At 49.9% G+C, this 24,786-nt stretch overlaps 2 protein-coding genes across 5 annotated transcripts in view; one reads left to right on the top strand and one right to left on the bottom strand.

Moving 5' to 3' along the window:
* Window positions 1–623: 623 nt before the first annotated feature.
* Window positions 624–12,277, bottom strand: TRIM72 (tripartite motif containing 72). Of its 2 annotated transcripts, none has more exons than XM_075583175.1 (7): window positions 12,211–12,277; window positions 5,692–6,088; window positions 3,822–3,917; window positions 3,282–3,512; window positions 3,132–3,154; window positions 2,818–2,936; window positions 624–2,051 (listed from the first exon to the last, which is right to left on the bottom strand). In XM_075583175.1, the coding sequence occupies exons 2-7, from the start codon at window positions 6,085–6,087 to the stop codon at window positions 1,483–1,485; spliced, it is 1,434 nt and encodes a 477-aa protein (XP_075439290.1). In that variant the 5' UTR covers window position 6,088; window positions 12,211–12,277; the 3' UTR covers window positions 624–1,482. The 2 variants fall into 2 exon arrangements, with proteins under 2 accessions (XP_075439290.1, XP_075439291.1); XM_075583176.1 differs by lacking the exon at window positions 12,211–12,277 and adding an exon at window positions 6,189–6,320.
* A 9,889-nt stretch (window positions 12,278–22,166) lies between these two features.
* Window positions 22,167–24,786, top strand: part of LOC142483092 (apoptosis-associated speck-like protein containing a CARD) — a 106,586-nt gene continuing 103,966 nt past the window's right edge. For all 3 annotated transcript variants that reach the window (XM_075583167.1, XM_075583169.1, XM_075583168.1), the window contains exon 1: window positions 22,167–22,476. In XM_075583167.1, the coding sequence (XP_075439282.1) occupies window positions 22,197–22,476 (280 nt within the window). In that variant the 5' untranslated portion in view covers window positions 22,167–22,196. The remainder of the gene's footprint in view (window positions 22,477–24,786) is intronic.

Genomic DNA, 24,786 nt, shown 5'->3' with positions numbered 1-24,786 from the left:
ATGGGGGGATCCCCGTTATAGGAACACCCCCCGTATAAGAACAGCACCTCACAGCCCCGACGTGCCCCTTCCTATGGGGGGAACCCCGTTATAGGAACACCCCCCGTATAAGAACAGCTCCTCACAGCCCGACGTGCCCCTACCTATGGGGGGATCCCCGTTATAGGAACACCCCCCATGTAAGAACAGCTCCTCACAGCACCGACGTGCCCCTTCCTATGGGGAGATCCCCGTTATAGGAACACCCCCCATGTAAGAACAGCTCCTCACAGCCCGACGTGCACCTTCCTATGGGGGGATCCCCGTTATAGGAACTCCCCCCATGTAAGAACAGCTCCTCACAGCCCGACGTGCACCTTCCTATGGGGGGATCCCCGTTATAGGAACAACCCCCGTATAAGAACATCTCCTCACAGCCCTGACGTGCCCCTTCCTATGGGGGGATCCCCTGCTATAAGAACACCCACCTTATAAGAACATCTCCTCACCCCTTGATGTGCCCCCCTCCTATGGGGGGGATCCCCTGTTATAAGAACACCCCCCTTATAAGGAATCTATGTCTTGGGGACATCTCAGTGTAAGCACGTCCCTCCAGTCCCCAAATGAAACAGTGAACACCAAGACACTGGTGACCTCATTTATTGTAATGGCGTAGGAAGCGGATCATAAAACACAATAAGTCCTTTAATGCATCACAGAACTCCCAGCCCCCAACACCAACAGGGAAGGCGGGGCTGTCTCCATCAAAAGAAACATGTTGCACTATATAGCGATCCCGAGCAGCTGCACAAAGGTTCTACAGAGCAGGGGTGCTCAACCCCAGTCCTCAACAGGTCAGGTTTTGAGGACATCCCAGCTTCAGCACAGGTGGCTCAATCTGTGGCTCAGGTCGAAGACTGAGCCACTGATTGATCCGCCTGTGCTGAAGCAGGGACTGACTAAGCCACCTGTGCTGAAGTAGGGACTGACTAAGCCATCTGTGCTGAAGCAAGCCACCTGTGCTGAAGCAGGGCTATCCTTAAATCCTTAAAAACTTGAGGGCAGGAGTTGAGCCCCCCTGCTCCAGAGCATCAGTATGACGTCACCGCATTGTAATAACCAATGGATGGGGCTGATCGCTCCTCTAGTGCTGGGATGTGGGGACGTAGCACGGTAACTAGGGGCGATTATAGAGAAAACAAGCACAATGGCCATGCTGAAGGTAGGGTGTTATCCCCTGGGAAAGGCGGGTATGGGCAGAATGTAGCTAAAGGAATTTTAACACCCCGGTGAAAGTTGGTGCTATTGGGAATTCTGTTATTTGGTAACGTTGGTAACCCCATCTTTATACCGTAAATCACACTCAGTACTGATTTATACTGCAGCGTGTTCATTTTCCCCTGGGGGGTAACAAATTCCCACCCAAACAAAGAATGAACCATTACTGATGCCCCTTCTTTTCCCACCATCCTACCATTTTCATCCCCCAGAGACCTTTGGGGCCTATGACTGCCCGGCTGATTGGCAGTACACCCTCAAGGGCTGGGCATTCTTTCCCTTGTCATGCCAGCAGACGTCGAAGAATGGGTAGAGCTTGCCGGAGAAGCGCTCGTGAAAAGTGTAGAGGAGTTTCACGTTGTCTTCGTCGTCTGCGTCGAAGAAGGACACCACCCCATCCGAGAAGCTGAGGTAGACTCCGATCTTCTCTGGCCGGACATCCACACGGAGGATACGTGGCTCCTTCTGCTCGGCGTGGGCCTCGTACACCTTCCCATCCCTGCAGCCCAAGATCCAAAAGCCATTGGAGGGGCTGGCATGGAGCTTGCCCTTGCGGTTGGCGGTCTCAGAAATGATGCCCAGGGACCACCGTGGCTTGTCCTCCACTAGAACCTCCCAATAGTGCTCCCCTTCTGCAAAGCTTTCTTTGGTCACCAGGCAGTTGCTCTTGTCAAATCGAGTGGGCTCATCGGACACGGGCTGCTTGTGGTCAGAGCACTCCACTGATCTGCCGTCTGAGGAGACCACCAGGTTCTGCTGGGCCGTGTCCGGATCGAGGGTGAGGTTCTCCAGGGCTTGGAAGCAGCATAGGAGAGAGAGGGACAGAGTGAGCTTAGCTACCTCTAACACCTAAGAATGAACCAACCAAGATAGGGGCATGATGGGCACAAGGACTGAGCTATCTTTCACCACGTGGAGGTGATCCAATGCTGTGGGTAAGAGGCACAGGGAGGAAAGACTTAGCTATCTATCACTCTAGAAAGAGTCTTGACCCATTACAGAGTCACCAGGAAAACTGAGTTATGTCATACAAGAGAAAGTGACTTGAACCGTTACAGAGGCAGAGGTATGAAAGGCTGAACTAACTCTCACCCCCTGAAGTTACCCCCATCTTAAGTGTGGGAGATTGAGCAAGAACGGGCACAGAGACTGAGCTATCTTCTGGTCCTACAAACTGATAAACTTTCCAGACAGAGGAGCAACACAAATCCAGTTAACCATTCACCCCTACTGAAGACCCTAACGTGAAGAGGAGACTGAGCCATCTCTCACTTCCCATGGATTACCCCTCTCTGAGCGGCCTGATTCAACAAGCTGTGTTGCCCCACACTGAACAATACTTTAGTACCATTCATTTGCATGGAGCTGACCTCAGCGCTGGGAAGTGGCTTTACTGCTTATTGACTAGGCCGGAGAGACTGAGCCATCTCTCGTTACTCTACTTAAGTTACAGAGAGTGAAGTGTATTGTCCCAGAGGCCAAGCTACAGCAGAAGAAGACTAGGTAGGATCTAGAGACAGAGGGTGAGCTGGGCACCTGAGCCATCGCTCCAAGTCTCACCTGGCATCAGCGCTCTGAACATTTTCCTCCAAACTTGGAACTTGAACTCATCAGATATAATAGGGAGCTGGATATCGAGGCGCCCGGGGGGAGGGGACTCCCCTAAAATCTTGTTCAGCCTGTTAATGACAGCAGTACAGACTTAACCACAGAGAGACAAACAGGATCGGCAGAGGGAGCTGTAGGGAAGGGTTGTGGAGTAGTGCAGGTGGGGGGTCAGCACAGGAGCAGAAGGGTGTTGCTCAGTTCTGGGTTGTGGGGCAGGACAATATCTGTAGACCCACAGGGGATAGTCAGATCAGGAGCTGGGTTACCTGGACACCACCACGCAGTATTTCTGGAAAGGAAAAAGAGAGGTACAAAGTAAGGACTTGGAAGAATGATCTATGTATTTCTCTATCTGCTCATCTGTGTCAAAGTTTCAGACCCTGAATGACCTCTGACCCCCTTCTTTTGCCCCTCACCCTGAGAAATTCGGTTTGCTCCTGCCCCTCTACGTCTCCTAGCACGCCCTCCATCTGCCGGAGCTGCTCCAGATAATGGGCCATGCTCTTCCTCTCCCCGAGCAGAGCCGTGCTGGCCTCGCGCTCGGCTTTCTCTGCCTCCCGGCCTAGCGAGGCCTCCATCACGTCCAGGTACGTACGCATGATGTACAGCTGCTCCTTCACACTGACCTTAAACCGGGACACCGTGTCCTGTGAGGGGAGAGCACAGGAAGCCTGAAGAGTATCGCTCCACCACAAACTGTTACAGATATACATTGATACACAACACCATGAGTCTGCAGAGTGTTGCTCAGGGAGGTGGGAAGGTGGGGTAGATGTTTGGATAGCTATAGATGGGAGGTGGAAGTGTGGTGTAGATGGAACATGCCTCTGATGGGGCAGGAGTCGCTTTCAGATATGGGAGTGTTGGGAGAGGTATTGAAGCGAGGTAAGAGAGAGACATGAGGGGCTTAGAGAAAAGAGGCTGCTTGGAGAGGAGCAGATGGGTTTCTCACTCACCTGCACCTCAGCCACTTGTCTGTCCAGCAGAGCAACAGTCTTCTCCTTCCTCAAACGAGCTTCCTGTAGGAGGACCTGCTGCTGGGGGAGTTGCCTCTGTGAGGGGATGAAAGATGGGAGAAAGAGAATGAAAGAGACAAAGACGGAGAAAGAGAGATGGGCGTAGCTGTGGTACAGATGTACAGTTGTATTGGCGAATATTAGAGTATGTTAAGTGATTCAGCGTTGCATTGAGTCGCAGTGAGTTGCATTGAGTCGCAGTGAGTTGCATTGACTCGCATGGAGTTGCATTGACTCGCATGGAGTTGCATTGACTCGCATGGAGTTGCATTGACTCGCAGGGAGTTGTGTTGACTCGCAGTGAGTTGCGTTGACTCGCAGTGAGTTGCGTTGACTCGCATGGAGTTGCGTTGACTCGCATGGAGTTGCATTGACTCGCATGGAGTTGCATTGACTCGCATGGAGTTGCGTTGAGTTATCTTGAGTTTTATTGGATTACACAGAGTAATCACGTTTTAAGCATTGAATTATGTGTTACTGTACAGTATGTGTTATGTGTTGTGTGAATATGTGTTGTGTGAATATGTGTTGTGTGAATATGTGTTGTTTGAATATGTGTTATGTGTTGTGTGAATATGTGTTGAACACTACAGAGCTGTGATGGCTCCATTTCTGTCACCTTCATATCGCTGAGGCCTTGATGCTGTTGTGTTGATAAATGTGGAGCATTGTTGAGTTACAGTGACTTACGTTGATAGATGTTGATTTGTTTTGAGTAATACAGAGTTGTATTGTGTTATATTGAGTTGTGTTAATTTGTATTGCGCGATCCAGAGTCATGTAGAGTTATATTAAGTTGTGTGGATTTGTATTGAGTGACAGGGTTGTGTTGAGTTGGGACGGCTCCCGTTGTGTTACATTAAGTTGTGTGGATTTGTATTGAGTGACAGGATTGTGTTGAGTTGGGAAGGCTCCCGTTGTATTATATTAAGTTGTGTGGATTTGTTTTGAGTGACAGGGTTGTGTTGAGTTGGGACGGCTCCCATTGTGTTATATTAAGTTGTGTGGATTTGTATTGAGTGACAGGGTTGTGTTGAGTTGAGACGGCTCCCATTGTGTTATATTAAGTTGTGTGGATTTGTATTGAGTGACAGGGTTGTGTTGAGTTGGGAAGGCTCCAGTTGTGTTATATTAAGTTGTGTGGATTTGTTTTGAGTGACAGGGTTGTGTTGAGTTGGGACGGCTCCCATTGTGTTATATTAAGTTGTGTGGATTTGTTTTGAGTGACAGGGTTGTGTTGAGTTGGGACGGCTCCCGTTGTGTTATATTAAGTTGTGTGGATTTGTATTGAGTGACAGGGTTGTGTTGAGTTGGGACGGCTCCCATTGTGTTATATTAAGTTGTGTGGATTTGTATTGAGTGACAGGGTTGTGTTGAGTTGGGAAGGCTCCCGTTGTGTTACATTAAGTTGTGTGGATTTGTTTTGAGTGACAGGGTTGTGTTGAGTTGGGACGGCTCCCATTGTGTTATATTAAGTTGTGTGGATTTGTATTGAGTGACAGGGTTGTGTTGAGTTGGGAAGGCTCCCGTTGTGTTACATTAAGTTGTGTGGATTTGTTTTGAGTGACAGGGTTGTGTTGAGTTGGGACGGCTCCCATTGTGTTACATTAAGTTGTGTGGATTTGTATTGAGTGACAGGGTTGTGTTGAGTTGGGAAGGCTCCCGTTGTGTTATATTAAGTTGTGTGGATTTGTATTGAGTGACAGGGTTGTGTTGAGTTGGGACGGCTCCCGTTGTGTTATATTAAGTTGTGTGGATTTGTATTGAGTGACAGGGTTGTGTTGAGTTGGGACGGCTCCCGTTGTGTTACCTTCAGCTTGCTGTGAGCCTCGGAGGCCTTAATGATGTTGTGTCCCCTGTGTTTGCCCAGTGAGGCGCACACCCCACATATCAGCTCTTTGTCCTGCTCACAGAAGACACTCAGTGGGTCCAGATGTTCCAGGCAGTGACCCTGTGGGACCTTCTTGAAGCTCTGCACTAGGTGCTCAAGCTGACGGTTGATGTGGAGGTTCTCGGGGCAGGAGGGGGCCTGGCAGGTGGGGCAAAGTGTGGCCCCATTCTGGTCCTGGCCCTTGGGGGCCCCAGTCAGGCAGCCCTGGCAAAAGGTGTGACCACACTCAGGGGTGACGGGAGATTGGAAGAGTTCCAGGCACAGGGGACACGTGAGGTCCTGGTGCATGCACTGCAGCAGCTGAGGCTTCGACATGCTGGGGGGTGGGACAGAGAGGAAAACAAGGAGTTAATGGAAGAGCCTGCAGAGCATCACTCTCTTAATATCTATCCTCCTGCAGAGCATCACTTCTTTACCTTCTCCTGCAGAGTATCACTCCCTGCTAGAGATACATGAATTCAGCAATAGTCTGTAAACCCTCTCTCCACATTAGAGCGCAGCAGAGCATTGCACCGTGCAGCTGGGAACACCTAGCACGCTCACAGAGCAATGGGTTCTTGTTCCTGCTGGGGGGTTAATGTAGCCTGCAGAGCATTGCACCGTGCAGCTGGGAACACCTGGCACGCTCACAGAGCAATGGGTTCTTGTTCCTGCTGGGGGGTTAATGTAGCCCGCAGAGCATTGCCACTTTTAACCAGATCCCTGCCGGAGGCAGGTCTGCAGAGCGTTGCTCCATTAAACCAGCGCAGCCGTGCCTGTATGTGTCCCTAGAAGTGCGGGTGTGGCGTTTATTCTTTAAATAGAATAGCAGCAAAGGCCCTGACAGGCCAGAGAGGGTGAGAGGGTAAGGGGAGAGACAGGGAGAGAGGGAGAGGGTAAGGGGAGAGACAGGGAGAGAGGGAGAGGGTAAGGGGGGAGACAGGGAGAGAGGGAGAGGGTAAGGGGAGAGACAGGGAGAGAGGGAGAGGGTAAGGGGAGAGACAGGGAGAGAGGGAGAGGGTAAGGGGAGAGACAGGGAGAGGGTAAGGTGACACAGGGGTGAGAGGGTAAGGGGAGAGAGAGGGAGAGAGGGAGAGGGTAAGGTGACACAGGGGTGAGAGGGTAAGGGGAGAGAGAGGGAGAGAGGGAGAGGGTAAGGTGACACGGGTGAGAGGGTAAGGGGAGAGACAGGGAGAGAGGGAGAGGGTAAGGGGAGAGACAGGGAGAGAGGGAGAGGGTAAGGTGACACAGGGGTGAGAGGGTAAGGGGAGAGAGAGGGAGAGAGGGAGAGAGTAAGGTGACACAGGGGTGAGAGGGTAAGGGGAGAGAGAGGGAGAGGGTAAGGTGACACAGGGGTGAGAGGGTAAGGGGAGAGATAGGGAGAGAGTGAGAGGGTAAGGGGAGAGACAGGGAGAGAGGGAGAGGGTAAGGTGACACAGGGGTGAGAGGGGAAGGGGAGAGAGGGAGAGAGGGAGATGGTAAGGTGACACAGGGGTGAGAGGGTAAGGGGAGAGACAGGGAGAGAGGGAGAGGGTAAGGTGACACAGGGGTGAGAGGGGAAGGGGAGAGAGAGGGAGAGCCACCACAACTCCCTCTCCGCAGCCACCGCCACCCCCGCCCTCCGCAGCCACCATCACCCCCGCCACGCAGCCACCGCCACCCCCGCCACGCAGCCACTCACAGAGAGAGAAGGAAAAGAAAAGAGGGACGAGTGAGACACACAGAGAGACACGATGCAGAGAGAGACACAGAAAGAGAGAGACAAACACAGAGACACGACGCAGAGAGACACACAAGAGAGAGAGACACACACAGGCACAGAGAGAGAGAGCGCCAGGGAGAGAGAGCGCCAGGGAGAGAGAGCGCCAGATAGCAGGAAGGCCGATATGGGAAAGGAGAGAAGCAGACCGGAGTGGACATACTACAACAGAGATACATGGAGTTGACCCGAGTCACCACGGCCCATGTTCCATGACCTTCTGAGATAACGACACAGATAGGGACAGCCAGGGAACTAGCAAAGTCTTTGTGGTTCTAATGGGCCGTCAAGACAAACCCGGAACCGTACACCTGTGAGAAGAAGTTGGGTTACACTGAGGTATGGGGGGGGACGGAAAGTGATTCTCCCCAAGGTCCTGAGACAGCAGCCAGCGGGTCAGGCTGAGATACTAAGGGGGCAGATAGTGACTGTGCTCAAGGTCACACTGACAGTCAGCGGCAGAGCGAGATGCATTAGCTGCAACCGGTTACAAAGATTCACACAAACAATTCACAGACAGAAGAGAGAAAGAGTGAGAGAGAGTCTGAGAGAGCGAGATATGGAACAGAGAGAGCGAGAGTGATAGAGAGTCTGAGAGAGCGAGATATGGAACAGAGAGAGCGAGAGTGATAGAGAGTCTGAGAGCGCGAGATATGGAACAGAGAGAGCGAGAGTGATAGAGAGTCTGAGAGAGCGAGAGTGATAGAGAGTCTGAGAGAGCGAGAGTGATAGAGAGTCTGAGAGAGCGAGATATGGAACAGAGAGAGCGAGAGTGATAGAGAGTCTGAGAGAGCGAGATATGGAACAGAGAGAGCGAGAGTGATAGAGAGTCTGAGAGAGCGAGATATGGAACAGAGAGAGCGAGAGTGATAGAGAGTCTGAGAGAGCGAGATATGGAACAGAGAGAGCGAGAGTGATAGAGAGTCTGAGAGAGCGAGATATGGAACAGAGAGAGCGAGAGTGATAGAGAGTCTGAGAGAGCGAGATATGGAACAGAGAGAGCGAGAGTGATAGAGAGTCTGAGAGAGCGAGATATGGAACAGAGAGAGCGAGAGTGATAGAGAGTCTGAGAGAGCGAGATATGGAACAGAGAGAGCGAGAGTGATAGAGAGTCTGAGAGAGCGAGATATGGAACAGAGAGAGCGAGAGTGATAGTCTGAGAGAGCGAGATATGGAACAGAGAGAGCGAGAGTGATAGTCTGAGAGAGCGAGATATGGAACAGAGAGAGCGAGAGTGATAGAGAGTCTGAGAGAGCGAGATATGGAACAGAGAGAGCGAGAGTGATAGAGAGTCTGAGAGAGCGAGATATGGAACAGAGAGAGCGAGAGTGATAGAGAGTCTGAGAGAGCGAGAGTGATAGAGAGTCTGAGAGAGCGAGAGTGATAGAGAGTCTGAGAGCGAGAGATATGGAACAGAGAGAGCGAGAGTGATAGAGAGTCTGAGAGAGCGAGATATGGAACAGAGAGAGCGAGAGTGATAGTCTGAGAGAGCGAGAGTGATAGAGAGTCTGAGAGCGAGAGATATGGAACAGAGAGAGCGAGAGTGATAGAGAGTCTGAGAGAGCGAGATATGGAACAGAGAGAGCGAGAGTGATAGAGAGTCTGAGAGCGCGAGATATGGAACAGAGAGAGCGAGAGTGATAGAGAGTCTGAGAGAGCGAGATATGGAACAGAGAGAGAGAGAGTGATAGAGAGTGAGAGAGCGAGATATGGAACAGAGAGAGCGAGAGTGATAGAGAGTCTGAGAGCGAGAGATATGGAACAGAGAGAGCGAGAGTGATAGAGAGTCTGAGAGAGCGAGATATGGAACAGAGAGAGCGAGAGTGATAGAGAGTCTGAGAGAGCGAGATATGGAACAGAGAGAGCGAGAGTGATAGAGAGTCTGAGAGAGCGAGATATGGAACAGAGAGAGCGAGAGTGATAGAGAGTCTGAGAGAGCGAGATATGGAACAGAGAGAGCGAGAGTGATAGAGAGTCTGAGAGCGCGAGATATGGAACAGAGAGTGCGAGAGTGATAGAGAGTCTGAGAGAGCGAGATATGGAACAGAGAGAGTGAGAGTGATAGAGAGTCAGAGAGTGGGATATGGAACAGAGAGAGCGAGAGTGATAGAGAGTCTGAGAGAGCGAGATATGGAACAGAGAGAGCGAGAGTGATAGAGAGTCAGAGAGTGGGATATGGAACAGAGAGAGCGAGAGTGATAGAGAGTCTGAGAGAGCGAGATATGGAACAGAGAGAGCGAGAGTGATAGAGAGTCTGAGAGAGCGAGATATGGAACAGAGAGAGCGAGAGTGATAGAGAGTCTGAGAGAGCGAGATATGGAACAGAGAGAGCAAGAGTGATAGAGAGTCTGAGAGAGCGAGATATGGAACAGAGAGAGCGAGAGTGATAGAGTCTGAGAGAGCGAGATATGGAACAGAGAGAGCGAGAGTGATAGAGAGTCTGAGAGAGCGAGATATGGAACAGAGAGAGCGAGAGTGATAGAGAGTCTGAGAGCGCGAGATATGGAACAGAGAGAGCGAGAGTGATAGAGAGTCTGAGAGAGCGAGATATGGAACAGAGAGAGCGAGAGTGATAGAGAGTCTGAGAGAGCGAGATATGGAACAGAGAGAGCGAGAGTGATAGAGAGTCTGAGAGCGCGAGATATGGAACAGAGAGAGCGAGAGTGATAGAGAGTCTGAGAGCGCGAGATATGGAACAGAGAGAGCGAGAGTGATAGAGAGTCTGAGAGAGCGAGATATGGAACAGAGAGAGCGAGAGTGATAGAGAGTCTGAGAGAGCGAGATATGGAACAGAGAGAGCGAGAGTGATAGAGAGTCTGAGAGCGCGAGATATGGAACAGAGAGAGCGAGAGTGATAGAGAGTCTGAGAGAGCGAGATATGGAAAGAGAGAGTGAGAGAGAGAGAGCTATGCAGCAGAGAGTGGGACAGAGTCTGAGAGAGTGAGATACAGTATGGAACAGAGAGAGTTTGAGAGAGCGAGATATGGAACAGAGAGAGTGAGAGTTTGGGAGAGCGAGATATGGAACAGAGAGAGTGAGAGAGAGTTTGAGAGAGCGAGATATGGAACTGAGAGAGTTTGAGAGAGTGATAGAAAGTCAGAGTGAGATACAGTATGGAACAGAGAGAGTGAGAGAGTGAGAGAGAGAGAGAGTCTGAGAGAGTGAGATACAGTATGGAACAGAGAGAGAGAGGGAGTTTGAGAGAGTGAGCTATGCAGCAGAGAGTGAGAGTAATAGAGAGTTTGAGAGTGAGATACAGTATGGAACAGAGAGAGTAAGAGAGTGAGAGAGAGAGCTATGCAGCAGAGTGAGAGAGTGAGAGAGTGAGAGAGAGAGCTATGCAGCAGAGTGAGAGAGAGCTATGCAGCAGAGTGAGAGAGAGTTAGAGAGAGCTATGCAGCAGAGAGAGTGAGAGAGAGAGCTATGCAGCAGAGAGAGTGAGAGAGAGAGCTATGCAGCAGAGAGAGAGTGAGAGTGAGAGAGAGAGCTATGCAGCAGAGAGAGTGAGAGAGAGAGCTATGCAGCAGAGTGAGAGTGAGAGTGAGAGAGAGCTATGCAGCAGAGTGAGAGTGAGAGTGAGAGAGAGAGCGAGCTATGCAGCAGAGTGAGAGAGAGAGAGTGAGAGAGAGAGCTATGCAGCAGAGTGAGAGAGTGAGAGAGAGAGCTATGCAGCAGAGAGAGAGCTATGCAGCAGAGAGAGTGAGAGAGCTATGCAGCAGAGTGAGAGAGAGAGAGAGAGTGAGAGAGAGAGCTATGCAGCAGAGTGAGAGTGAGTGAGAGAGTGAGAGAGAGCTATGCAGCAGAGTGAGAGAGAGTGAGAGAGAGAGCTATGCAGCAGAGTGAGAGTGAGTGAGAGAGTGAGAGAGAGCTATGCAGCAGAGTGAGAGAGTGAGAGTGAGTGAGAGAGCTATGCAGCAGAGAGAAGAGAAACACAAATGGTGTTATTCAGTAAGGTGCATTGTGGGTAAAACACCCTATCCAGCGTTTAAAGGTAACGGTCTTCGTGAATAACCCTCAAAATGGGACAGAGAGAGAGAGACGCAGAAAGTAACGCAGAGACTGGGACACACAGAGACTGAGGCGCGCAGAGACTGAGGCACGCAGAGACTGAGCCGCGCAGAGACTGAGGCGCGCAGAGACTGAGGCACGCAGAGACTGAGGCACGCAGAGACTGAGACACGCAGAGACTGGGACACGCAGAGACTGAGGCACGCAGAGACTGAGGCACGCAGAGACTGAGGCACGCAGAGACTGAGACACGCAGAGACTGGGACACGCAGAGACTGAGACGCGCAGAGACTGAGGCGCGCAGAGACTGAGAAACGCAGAAAGTAACGCAGAGACTGAGACACACAGAGAATGAGAGAGACCCAACAGTAAAGAGAGAGGGAAAGAGCGAGAGACAGGCAGAGGTAGAGAGAGACAGGCAGAGGTAGAGAGAGACAGAAAGATAAAGAGACAGGCAGAGGTAGAGAGAGACAGGCAGAGGTAGAGAGAGACAGGCAGAGGTAGAGAGAGACAGGCAGAGATAAAGAGAGACAGGCAGAGGTAGAGAGAGAGACAGAAAGATAAAGAGAGACAGACAGAGGTAGAGAGAGACAGGCAGACGTAGAGAGAGACAGGCAGAGATAAAGAGAGACAGGCAGAGGTAGAGAGAGAGACAGAAAGATAAAGAGAGAGACAGATAAAGGGAGACCCACCTGAGACGCACAGAGAGCTGAGTGTGAGTAGTGCAGATGAAGCCCTTCCCCCCCCCCCTATCCCAGCTCTGTGTCCCCCCCTATCCCAGCTCTGTGTCCCCCCCTCCCACACCCGGGTTATTTCTGACTCAGTTATCTGTTCTGGAACAGCTGAGGGCCCAGGAATGCAGAGGCAGCTGTCACATTACTGTACATGGCAGAAGTGCATGCACAAGGGTGTGCGGTGTGTGTACGTGTGTACGTGTGTACGTGTAGAGTGTGTCTCTCTCCAGCCTACCCCCGTCTCTGCCTGTCTCTTTCTATGTCTGTCTCTCCCGGCCTGTCTCCCTCTCTGTCTCTTCCCAGCCTGTCTCTTTCTATATCTGTCTCTTCCCAGCCTTCCCCTCTCGGTCTGTCTCTTCCCAGCCTGCTTCTCTCTATCTGTCTCTTCCCAGCCTCCCTCTCTCTCTGTCTCTTCCCAGCCTCCCTCCCTCTGTCTCTTCCCAGCCTTTCCTTCTCGGTCTGTCTCTTCCCAGCCTCCTTCTCTGTCTGTCTGTCTCTTCCCAGCCTCCCTCTCTCTGTCTCTTCCCAGCCTTCCCCTCTCTCTCTGTCTCTTCCCAGCCTGCTTCTCTCGGTCTGTCTCTTCCCAGCCTTTCCCTCTCGGTCTGTCTCTTCCCAGCCTGCTTCTCTCTCTGTCTCTTCCCAGCCTGCTTCTCTCTATCTGTCTCTTCCCAGCCTCCCTCTCTCTCTGTCTCTTCCCAGCCTCCCTCCCTCTGTCTCTTCCCAGCCTTCCCCTCTCGGTCTGTCTCTTCCCAGCCTCCTTCTCTGTCTGTCTGTCTCTTCCCAGCCTCCCTCTCTCTGTCTCTTCCCAGCCTTCCCCTCTCTCTCTGTCTCTTCCCAGCCTGCTTCTCTCGGTCTGTCTCTTCCCAGCCTTCCCCTCTCGGTCTGTCTCTTCCCAGCCTCCCTCTCTCTCTGTCTCTTCCCAGCCTCCCTCTCTCTCTGTCTCTTCCCAGCCTGCTTCTATCTCTGTCTCTTCCCAGCCTGCTTCTCTCTCTGTCTCTTCCCAGCCTGCTTCTCTCTCTGTCTCTTCCCAGCCTGCTTCTCTCTGTCTCTTCCCAGCCTCCTTCTCTGTCTGTCTGTCTCTTCCCAGCCTCCCTCTCTCTCTCTTCCCAGCCTTCCCCTCTCTCTCTGTCTCTTCCCAGCCTGCTTCTCTCTATCTGTCTCTTCCCAGCCTTCCCCTCTCGGTCTGTCTCTTCCCAGCCTTCCCCTCTCTCTCTGTCTCTTCCCAGCCTTCCCCTCTCTCTCTGTCTCTTCCCAGCCTGCCTCTCTCTGTCTCTTCTCGTCTCTCCATTATGTATTACTCCTTAATCTTTCTCTCTCTCCACGACATGTCTCTCTTCCCTCACGCTCTCTCCCTGCAGTCTCTCTCCCCGCAGTCTCTCTCCCCGCAGTCTCTCTCCCCGCAGTCTCTCTTCCCTCACGCTCTCTTCCCGCAGTCTCTCTCCCCGCAGTCTCTCTCCCCATGTTCTGCATCTCTCAGTCCCAGATACATCAAACTGCAGTAACCTAAAAATGTGGTATAATCACCCGTTTATTTTTATCGTGCGATACAGCAGCATTGCACCGGCAAAACTAGCGCACTTTTTATCGGACCCGTAAAAAATAGACATAAAACTGCATTTTTGGTATTAATGCCCTTCATCAAATTCCGATATTTATTAACACTAGAGATAACGAACTTTTTTAATCTACTCCAGGCTGGCGTTGACCATTACACACATAGGCCTGACAAGGCTAATATACTGCCCGTTATACACTGTACATAGGCAAGATAAGCTAAACCAACCTAAAATAGATGATAAAGTATTACTTTTGATAAACAACAGAAAATATGAACCCCCATAGTATCCATATGGGTCATGGAAACCATGACTAGCTGATCACAAAGGGCTAAAAATGGTTAAGATTCATGTAACTACACTATACTACCTACCCCCATTGCTTTACTTACCAATAAGGTAATCAAGGAGTTAACTTCTACCATCCCTCCCGGGAGGCCTAACCACCCTCCCTGGGGCAACACCCACCCCGACTACCAGCCCCCTCTTAAGTATCGGGCCTGATGAGACAGATGTGGCTAATAGGGGGTTTAAAACATGAAATTAACATTGTAACAAAATGGTGATATGAAGAACAAACAAATCTACATAGCAACCATAAATTCATTGGTTGTCTCTTTGGCTCCCTAGGCCCTCTCAATGGGGGCCTGCATAGCCACAATGCCAATCAATGTTGCTCTGTACTAGAAACTGGATTAACGTATTTGCCCGATTATAGGGCGACCCTGAATATAAAGCACCCCCCTAATTTCAGTAGTAACTGGAAAGAAAAGTAGTCTGTCTCTCGGTTTCAGCTTCCTGCCACAAGCAACATGGCTGCTTCAGGCTCCCAAGGTGGAGCTTCCTGTATTCCCCTCCTACCTCATACATCTGACTGCTGGTTGGCTCACAAAGTGGGCGGGTCCCAATTACAAGTTACTTTTCAAGATAACTTTATTGAAAAAAAAAACCTGTCACATTACGATAGGGCAAAACCAATACTTACTGCCGCATGGCGCATAACTATTAACTGTTTAATGACCAACGCGCGTCAGCATTGATATGTACCTGCACACATTTTAACACCCGTTCCCCTTATGAGATATATACAATCTGCAAGGATGTGATTTATAATACTTCATGCCTTAAAAGAAATAAAGAGTCACGTGAAGGGAGACTGTGTGGGGACACTTCTTGTGTGCCCTTGTTTGTGTTGTGTATTTATTAGTTGTGTGTGTGTCTGTGTGTGTATGTGCTAAATGTCTCAGTGAAAGGACAGGCTGGTGTGTCATTAAAACGTGTGATGTGCACTTTATACTTTGTATTCAGAGTTAGGAATCTTGTGTGTATATATATATATACTGTATATACACACCTTAACAAAATGATCATTTCTTTCTTTACCGATCGTCACATTTTCCGGCTGTACCTGTGCAACAATTCCAGCGTCTATCACAGGGGGCGCAGCTCCGGTCCCGCAGGCCAGGTATTCAGGGTATCCCTGCTTCAGCACAGGGGGGGGGGGGGGGGGCCTCAATCTGATTGAGCCACCTGTGCTGAGGCTGAGACTGATTGAGCCACCTCTGCTGAAGCAGGGAATGATTGAGCCACCACTGCTACAGCAGGGAATGATTGAGCCACCAGTGCTGAAGCAGGGAATGATTGAGCCACCAGTGCTGAAGCAGGGAATGATTGAGCCACCAGTGCTGAAGCAGGGAATGATTGAGCCACCAGTGCTGAAGCAGGGAATGATTGAGCCACCAGTGCTGAAGCAGGGAATGATTGAGCCACCAGTGCTGAAGCAGGGAATGATTGAGCCACCAGTGCTGAGGCTGAAACTGATTGAGCCACCTGTGCTGAAGCAGGGAACGATTGAGCTACCTGTGCTGAAGCAGGGAATGATTGAGCTACCTGTGCTGAAGCAGGGAATGATTGAGCTACCTGTGCTGAAGCAGGGATATTCTTGAGGACTGGCGTTTAGCACCCCTGGTCTGTGACATGATGGAATAATAGAAACAGTACATAATAACCTGTACATGTCTGTTTTCAGTGTGTGCTGTATATCTCCGTCAGGCAGCATGTTATAACGCGCAAACATCAACAGCGACATCTCTGAATGTACGGAATATCCAAAAAAACAAGATGTCCGTCAGGCAATCCCATCGCATGTTATAACGCGCAAACATCAACAGCGAGATCTCCGAATGTACAGAATATCATTTCCAAAAAAACAAGATCAACATATAACACACGATATAGTCCTTTGTGTAAACAGTATTTATATATAGGGTTATTTATTATAATAATAATAATAGCGTGTTCTTGTATAGCGCTGCTAGTTATACGCAGCGCGTTACAGAGACATTTTGCAGGCACAGGTCCCTGCCCCGTGGAGCTTACAATCTATGTTTTGGTGCCTGAGGCACAGGGAGATAAAGTGACTTGCCCAAGGTCACAAGGAGCCGACACCGGGAATTATGTCACTTAAATATTATTTTAGGGACACAATTCATTATTTCCAGTGACTGGTTGTGTGTGTGTGTGTGTGTGTGTGTGTGTGTGTGTGTGTGTGTGTGTGTGTGTGTGTGTGTGTGTGTGTGTGTGTGTGTACTCAGGCCTCATGCAGTTATCGTCTATTAGAAGAGGCAGTACAGTATTTGCGCACTTAAAGAAAGGGAAAACATATTTTTGTTTAATTTTCATACACGCCGCCTTTGATTATCTTTATTGTAAAATAATTGCCTAAGCTGCCGATTGATTCGTTCTCCTGTGATCGATCGGCAAAGATCTTGTTTCCCCGGGTTTACTAACGGCCGACATTCAGTTAATCCTTCAGTCAGTGTAACTCAGCAGCTACAATGTATCCTGATATTACTATGGTAACATTATCTATTGTTACAATTATTGTTGCAGCTCAAACTGCTGGGAACATTAGCAACAAAGTATCACAAACAGGAACGTGTGGCAAAGATCTTGCACCGCTGGGGAAGTGGCTAATCCTGCTACAGAAATCACAGGACGCTCAGTGTTGAAAAATGTAGTAAAAATGGCAATAAGAGCTGAATTTTAAAAAAATGTAATGGGTATTATCTAATACTACAGGACTGATTTATTTAACAGAAGCCCACACGTAGGATATTGCTGGCATTGCCCCGATAAAGCAGGACGTGTCACTGTACGGATATGAGTGACACCCGACCATCCCAGACACACTACACGTTTAGTGAAAAAATAATAAAACCTTTACCCAAATGTGATGAGACTTAAACGTCATCTCAAAAAATAAACACGAAAAAATAGGTGTACAGTATATACATATATACACACACACACACACATATATATATATATATATATACTGTATGTATACAGGGCTGGAAAATATTCCGAAGAGTCAGTTTTATAGAATTGCACCTTCACCGGAGATTTCTTTTTTTTTTTTTAACTTCCATTTTTATTTGGTTTTACAATTTGTACACTGTATCACAATACCAAAAACCAGCAAACTGGGCACCTCAATTCTTCTTGGGGAAACAAACAGACACGCAACTACACCGACATACCTGGATATTCTGGACACATGATACATAAAGCTTGGCCCCCTGCAGACCACTTACCAGAACTCCCTCCTACTGTCTCTGTACGTTCTCACTACCTACCAATTAGACTGTAAGCTCCTCGGGGCAGGGACTCCTCTTCCTTAATGTTACTTTTATGTCTGAAGCTCTTATTCTCATGATCTGTTATTTATATTATCTGTTATTTACAGTGTTCGACAATTCATTATAACCCCTCGCCCGCGGCGGGTGGATTTAGGACGCTGGCGAGCCGTTGCTGCGGCTCTATGAATTCCCCTGCTCGCGCCAATTTTTAATTTTTTTTAAAATAAATAATCCCCCTCCCTGATTGGGTTAACGCGGGGAAGAGGGCCGGCAGGCAGCTCTGGGTTAGCCCCTTCCCCGGATCTCCTCCCCCTCCTGATCTGGGGTGTCCGCCACCTGGGATGCGGGGGGGGGGGGGTTTGTGTTGCGCGGCTGTGCACTTGGGTGGTGGTTCCCGCTCCCGTGTGCTGCCCCGCTCCCGTGTGCTGCCCCGCTCCCGTGTGCTGCCCCGCTCCCGTGTGCTGCCCCGTGCCCGCTCCCGTGTGCTGCCCCGCTCCCGTGTGCTGCCCCGCTCCCGTGTGCTGCCCCGCTCCTGTGTGCTACCCCGTGCCCGCTCCCGTGTGCTGCCCCGTGCCCGCTCCCGTGTGCTGCCCCGCTCCCGTGTGCTGCCCCGTGCCCGCTCCCGTGTGCTGCCCCGTGCCTGCTCCCGTTAGCCACAGTTGGAGTGCATATGGCACCTTTCTTTTCTTTTATAATTGTATTTTGCATTCTGTATTTTGTGTTTTTTATATATATATATTTTTTCTTATATAATTAGTGATTATTTAGGTGTTTTATTAAATGTCATTTTATTTATTTTCTTTGCATGACTGATCGTCTGCACGTGGAGTACCCGAGTGGGTTCACCTTCCATCTGGTGGTATATATGCTTTTGTACAGCGTGTCACAGTGCTAAGCGCCAGGGATATAACTGTTTTTCCATTTCTGCCTGTCTGACCTGGGGGTCAGAGTTATATCATAGGCTGCTAGCCCCCTGTGTTTAGAAATGAGCGCTTCCTCTTGTCCTGTTGCTTTCAGGTCACTTTATATACCATGATTAATATGCTCTTCTCTATTTTGTACTTAATTATTTGAGTTGGTTATTTATTCTATTCTGGTTGGTTACGTATGTGTTCACTGTCTTCCCCCTGCTGTAGTTTTTATGCTTGTATATTGTGCCATGTTATTTGTGTTGTGTTATGCATTTTTCTATTCATCTTGTATATTGTGTATGTGTTAATTTCCCCCACCCTCAAGCCAATGTTATCACCGTCACTCTCATCCACTCACTATGGGTGGTAACCGAAATCAATTAACAATTAATTAATCTGGACTCTATTTATAGCATGAGTATGATCTCATGCTTTACCCTCTGATGAAGTTTCTATTACCCTGGCGGCGAAACGCGTCAGGGTGATTAGCGCTTTTTGGCTGTACCAGGCACCTGCTCTATTGGTTCTTCTGCTATCACGGAAAGGGGCTGCGGAACTAAAGTTTGTTTAGCGCTGTACCGGGGGACTGTTGTGTGGATGCACACCATCGGATGTATCCCGGCTGTGAGACGCGGCTGATCGTGTGACTTCTAACCACGAGAAGCGAGCCCCGTACCGGCAGACGCGGGACCGGAGGCAGCTACTAATAGGCTGAGTTCCTGCTGGTGCTGAGCGCGCTGAGCGGAAGGCGGTTAATTACATATATAGATATATGTAAGCCCCGCTCACGCTGTGCGCGCGGCGCTCATGCATGCACGCTCACTCACGCTCGGTGCTTCGGTAAACAAAAAAATTATATTTTCAAGCGCGCTCAATGCCCCCTCCCCCCGCGCGCAAATGCCAGGACACCCGGTGCTCATGCTTGGAGCGCTCTCCAAGCATGAGCGCGCTCAGCGCCAGCGGGGACTCAGCCTACCAGGGCAGCAGGGGGAGAGGGGACCAGGGCAGCAAGGGGAGATAGGACCAGGGCAGCAGGGGGAGAGGGGACCAGGGCAGCAAGGGGAGAGGGGACCAGGGCAGCAGGGGGAGAGGGGACCAAGGCAGCAAGGGGAGGGGGACCAGGGCAGCAAGGGGAGAGGGGACCAGGGCAGCAAGGGGAGAGGGGACCAGGGCAGCAGGGGGAGAGGGGACCAGGGCAGCAGGGGGAGAAAGGACCAGGGCAGCAGGGGGAGAGGGGACCAGGGCAGCAGGGGAAGACAGGACCAGGGCAGCAGGGGGAGAGGGGACCAGGGCAGCAGGGGGAGAGGGGACCAGGGGGAGGGGGGACCAGGGCAGTAGGGGGAGAGGGGACCAGGGCAGCAGGGGGAGAGGGGACCAGGGCAGCAGGGGGAGAGGGGACCAGGGCAGCAGGGGGAGAGGGGACCAGGGGGAGGTGGGTTCCGTTCTTCTAATGGGGGGAGAGAAGCCTGCAGTTCCCTGCCCTGCACAGCCAGAGAAGCCGGCTGCAGTGTGCAGGCGCCATACCGAGGCTAGGGGGCGGACCTGGCCTGCCGGGCTACCTGCGGCTGGCAGAGGGCTGCTGCTCCGGCCACTGCTTCCATTGGGCTGCCGGGCGGGAGGTCCTGCGGTCCGATGCAGGAGGCTGGGTTCTGCTGGGCTGCTCCGTGATGCTGCTGGGGATCAGGGGATCGGCGCGGGGAGAGAAAAAACAGGATCAATGGGAAGCGCCTGGGGAGGTTCTGTTCTGGCTGACGGGCCCAGTCTGCCAGCGGTGACATTGGATACCGAGGCTGGAGCCTCATTACTCCAGGTTTCTCTTGTTGAGTGTAGTGTCGCACACTTAGAAAGCTTCTTGATCTGTGTTACTTACCACAGCTGAGTTGGTTTCACAGGGTCAGCGCCGAGTTTAAATAGCCCGCCTTCCTCCCCCCCTCCTCCCCCCGCTGGCGTGCCACAAATTTCACAACCTCGGGGGGAGGAAAGCCAATGCATGCACACCCCCAGAGGCCCAGTGGCCCTTATGTGGGCGACGCCTCCATTTTGGAACCCCTGCCCTTCTGGAAGTGTGTGTGTGTGTCTGTATCTGTGTGTGTGTGTGTGTAATTAGAGCAAGTCCCCGAAGCGCCTGTACTCCGGATATCCCACTTCAGCTTGTTTTGTCTGGGGTTTTTCTTTTCTTCCTCCACACCAAGGGGAGGGGGGGGGGCGCGAAGTTATCACAGCGAGTTTTATTTTACCGAGGTATTTGTCCCTCATATACCTCCTCCCCCCCCTCCCCAGCACAGATCTGCCCCGAAACCCACTGCACAGAGGCGATCGTATACTGGGAGGAGAGGGGGGGGTCCCCCGTCCCTCCGGTTTCACTGCCAATCAATGTAAACGTCTGTAGATCCAGGGATCACAGATTGAAGAGACGCCGACGCCGCACTTTGCAGCCAATGGTAGCTTCAATACTGACCGCCACGCATCTGTGACGAACGTGCACGCGCACGTCGGTGTAGCATGGCTTTAAGCTACGCTGTGGTAATATTTTGGATCCAGGGTCATGTCTGGAGGTATGAATGAACCCAGCTAGCTTCAACTCAGCCCTCTTTCCAAAACACAACAAGTCCTGTGTATTTTCTTCACTTTATTTAGGGAAAGCAGCAAAAAAGACAGGCACTTGTGGATGAGATGTTTATGATGGAATAATGTCTCTCTGTGGGTGATTTGTAGTAAGGGCAGGTGAAAAGGATAAGGCCCTGCCACTAGAGCAATTACAGAAGGGTACTCACTCAGCCAGTGTGAAGGTGGAAAAGGAAGTGACAGTGTATTCTGGGTAGCAAGATAGCCTGGGGACAGACCATCTGTCAGCAAAGCAGAGGGGGAGAAAGCAGACTAGCCCATTCTGAGAAAAAGGCTGAGGTTGTTGTAGCAACTCACTGGCATAATGCAGAGACAGGGATTGCAACACTGTGTCTAACACACAGGCACTGTGTGTGTGTGTACAGAGCAAAACACATGCAGCTGGAAATGAGAAACTGACAGGCAGAAACTGCAAAGGAAAGTATCGTTACTCTGAGCTTGTCAACTATTCATAAATGTTACTCTGTAGCCCCTCCTACTAGCTTTCTTAGATGGTAACACTTAAGGCCTCGTTCAGGGTGCCAGAGGCAGGAGTTGGAGGGCGCGCGTTCGCGAGGGCGGGCGGCAGTCTGCTGGGCGATGTGTGCACATCCTCCCCAGCAGACTTTTACAGGAGTCGAGGAGGCGGGGAGGGGGCGGGGCTACAGAGGGGGAGGGGGCGGGGCTACAGACCTGAGGTTAGGGATCCAAGTTGCAGTCTTGAAATCATTCTCAGGAATGATTTCATTGGCTGCCGAGGTCCCAGTGACGCTGCTGCAGCTTCAAAAAACGCATTGGGTTGTTTATTGAAACTGTAGCCAGCGTCAACTCCGTACTTCGGAGACAGGGCAGCTGCTACACTGACAACCAGTATTCAATTTGAATACTTTGTGTCCCACGGCAGCTCGCACGGCAGCACGCCCTCCCTCCGAAGCCAGCACCCTGAACGAGGCCTAAAAACGGTACAGAAGCCGTCACATGGCTGAGCGCTTTCACTGTCTTAGTTGTAAACAAAGATCTCCATGTTCAATGCCTTAGTTGCCCCCAGGGCAACAGCTGCACGTTGCTATGTCTGTACGCAATGCGTGTGTGGCGTCTGTGCTTGGGAAGAGGGGGAGGGGGTGGGTGGGAGGCGAGAAGGGAACGATGGATTGGTTGGAAGACTTCCAGAAAGGGCGAAGCCTGGCTGGGGAGTGGGGACAGCAGTGAGAGAGGAGAGAGCGCGGGAAATCATGGACAGGACAGTGCAAGACATCCTGGCAAAGACGCTGGAGAATCTGGGGGAGAAGGGGTTCCAGCATTTCAAGGCGCTGCTACGTGATTGGACGGTGAAGAGCGGATATTACACCATCCCTAGGTCCCGGCTGAAACAGTCGAATGATAAGGACGAACTCGCTCAACTCATCATATTCTACTACAAGGCGGACTATGGGATCGAGTTGGCCAGAGACTTGCTACACGCTCTAAATGAGGAGAAAGCCGGTGACTATGTGTATGCGGAGGTGAAGCGAGGTGAGAGAAGCTGAAACCCGAAGCTGACAAGTGATGCCGGAAAAGGAGGAATATCGCAAACCTTTTCTGTAGATAACACTATGTAACTCCCATTATCTAGGCTGTGAATTAATGTAAAAGGGGTTTGAATAGGCATTACAGTTATCGGGCAGTTGCTACCTTGCATTTGATCATTGCAAGGCATGTGCTGTATAATGTCATCACAAATCAAGTAACCTCTATCAACACATCTTATAGTGCTGATGAAAAATTCACGATCACATTTCACAGACATGTATTGAAATGGTTGCGCAACCTGCATCCTTGCGAAATAAGAACCTGTGTGTGTTATGTGTCCAAAATTAAGCAGTTCCCAATTTGTTGTATACACGTCTCCTGGAATAAATAATTCATAGTATATAAAAACTTCCCATGATGAGTCATCAGGGTTATGAACCCGTCTGTGGTTTCTTTCTCGTATGTCATAAACTGTGGTTTGTGAAACATATGCCAGGATTTCAGATTCTTTCGGACTTAAATTGAGAGTCTGTGTGATCAAAGTGAGATTTAAAAGTGATATGTCAACCTTTTTACTTTGCAATGTTAACCTGATAGAAGTAATGTGATTAAGAATAACCAAAGCTTTAATTTCTTCAGATAACACTGTTATATCTGAAATTGTATAGGAAGCAAATTTTATCATGTGATCTCTTAACACCAAAATACCTCTCCTTACTTCTTCATCATTTGAGTCAGAGATTTGACTTATAACAGAAACAGAATCACTCAGCAGGTGTCCTGTGGTTATAAGAACATCATCGTTAGTAAGCAATTTCCTTGCAGATGTTTTACTTGAAACTTTACATTCATTCATGAACTCTGTGTCATTTTCATAATACACTATGGCATTAATCGTTGCATTCGTACCCCACATTGCCTCTGAGTAGGGCATGTTAACAATATTACGTGTGGTGCACGTGTCATACTCACAGGGTTTATCATCTGGAGCTATTTGAACATTCATCAAATCGCTCATCGCCCTGATTACCGTGTCAACATTCCTATGCAAACTATCATTGAGACATTTCTGGAACAGGGAGTAGACTTTGTAATTAGGTTTCATAATCACTATTCGCTCCACACACCAAAAACCTCGTAACCCAGAAAAATGTAAAAATCCTTGATCAATCATTTTCGGTTGCCAGTTAAAATAGCCTTGCGTGAGATTGTAATAAAAAGAACACGGTTTACAACCGTATTTGAATACTGTAGTGTCCTTATCACAGATTCCTTCATTAATCAATTTCTCCAATGTGATACCACACGCATTCTTGAAACCTTTTTTGCATGAATGGCTGTAGTATGTAGTATTGGTAAATGTAGCAAAGCGTGGTTGAGTGCAAGTGTCCCATGCTGTAGGTTCACGAAACAACATACCATCACCTTTTGTATTCCATTCTTTCGGAAGCGCTGCTGTCTTTAGCTGTCCAGTTTTAGCATCTTCCATCACATCTTGAAGTTTGTGTAACAGGTCCTCAGCGGTTATTGATGAGTTCCACCATCCTGAGTAAATACTGTCAGTACAAAAAACAGCAGATGTATAAGGTCTTACCCCCCCAGGTATTCTGTACTCTTCTTCTTCAGCACCTTCCCAGAATGCCACTCTTGGATCAGTCTGTCCATTGGGAACGAATCCGTTCTGAGTAATTTGACCTGTATTCAGATAGAAAATAGGGTATTGCTTATACCTTATATTGTCCATGGTCACACCAGGCCGAGGGCAATGATCAGCTTTCAGCTCCTTCGTTGGCCATTTACGTGTTCCTTGAAAGTCAATGAAATAACAATGTCCAAATTCAGCATGACAACGTTGTTTACGGTAGCTTTGCTGCTTCCAATGGTCATGAAGGGGTAAATCATATTTCAGGCTTGTAGATTGCAGCTGTTGCATCTGTGCATTCAGATGTTGTGTCACCAGCTTCCTTCCTCCTGGCGTAGTTATACCAGCTTCTTTAGCTAGCACAGTAGAATCAAACAGCACAACCTGTGAAATCCCCAAAGTCTTTCGTTTCTGGATGATAGGTTTAGGAAACGGCTTCCAATACACACCTTGAGGTAAACCCACCGACTGTATGTCCACCGGTTTCAAATCGTAATGTAGTCCTCGTTTCACGATTCCGGAGTCTGGTGTGGTAATACCGTGTGCTGCTGTACGTTTCCAGTCGATGATCTCTCCTTCTTGCTGAGTCACAAAATGCCATTGTAACCTGAAAATAACGCTGGCCGATATTGCTAGAAAAGCAAAACAGATTGAGAGACACAAAATAGTCT

This window comes from Ascaphus truei, unplaced genomic scaffold (assembly GCF_040206685.1).
Source record: "Ascaphus truei isolate aAscTru1 unplaced genomic scaffold, aAscTru1.hap1 HAP1_SCAFFOLD_295, whole genome shotgun sequence".
In the NCBI taxonomy this organism is placed as follows: domain Eukaryota; kingdom Metazoa; phylum Chordata; class Amphibia; order Anura; family Ascaphidae; genus Ascaphus; species Ascaphus truei.
The sequence above is the reverse complement of the archived record's forward strand: the minus strand, read 5'-3'. Positions and strand labels throughout refer to the sequence as shown.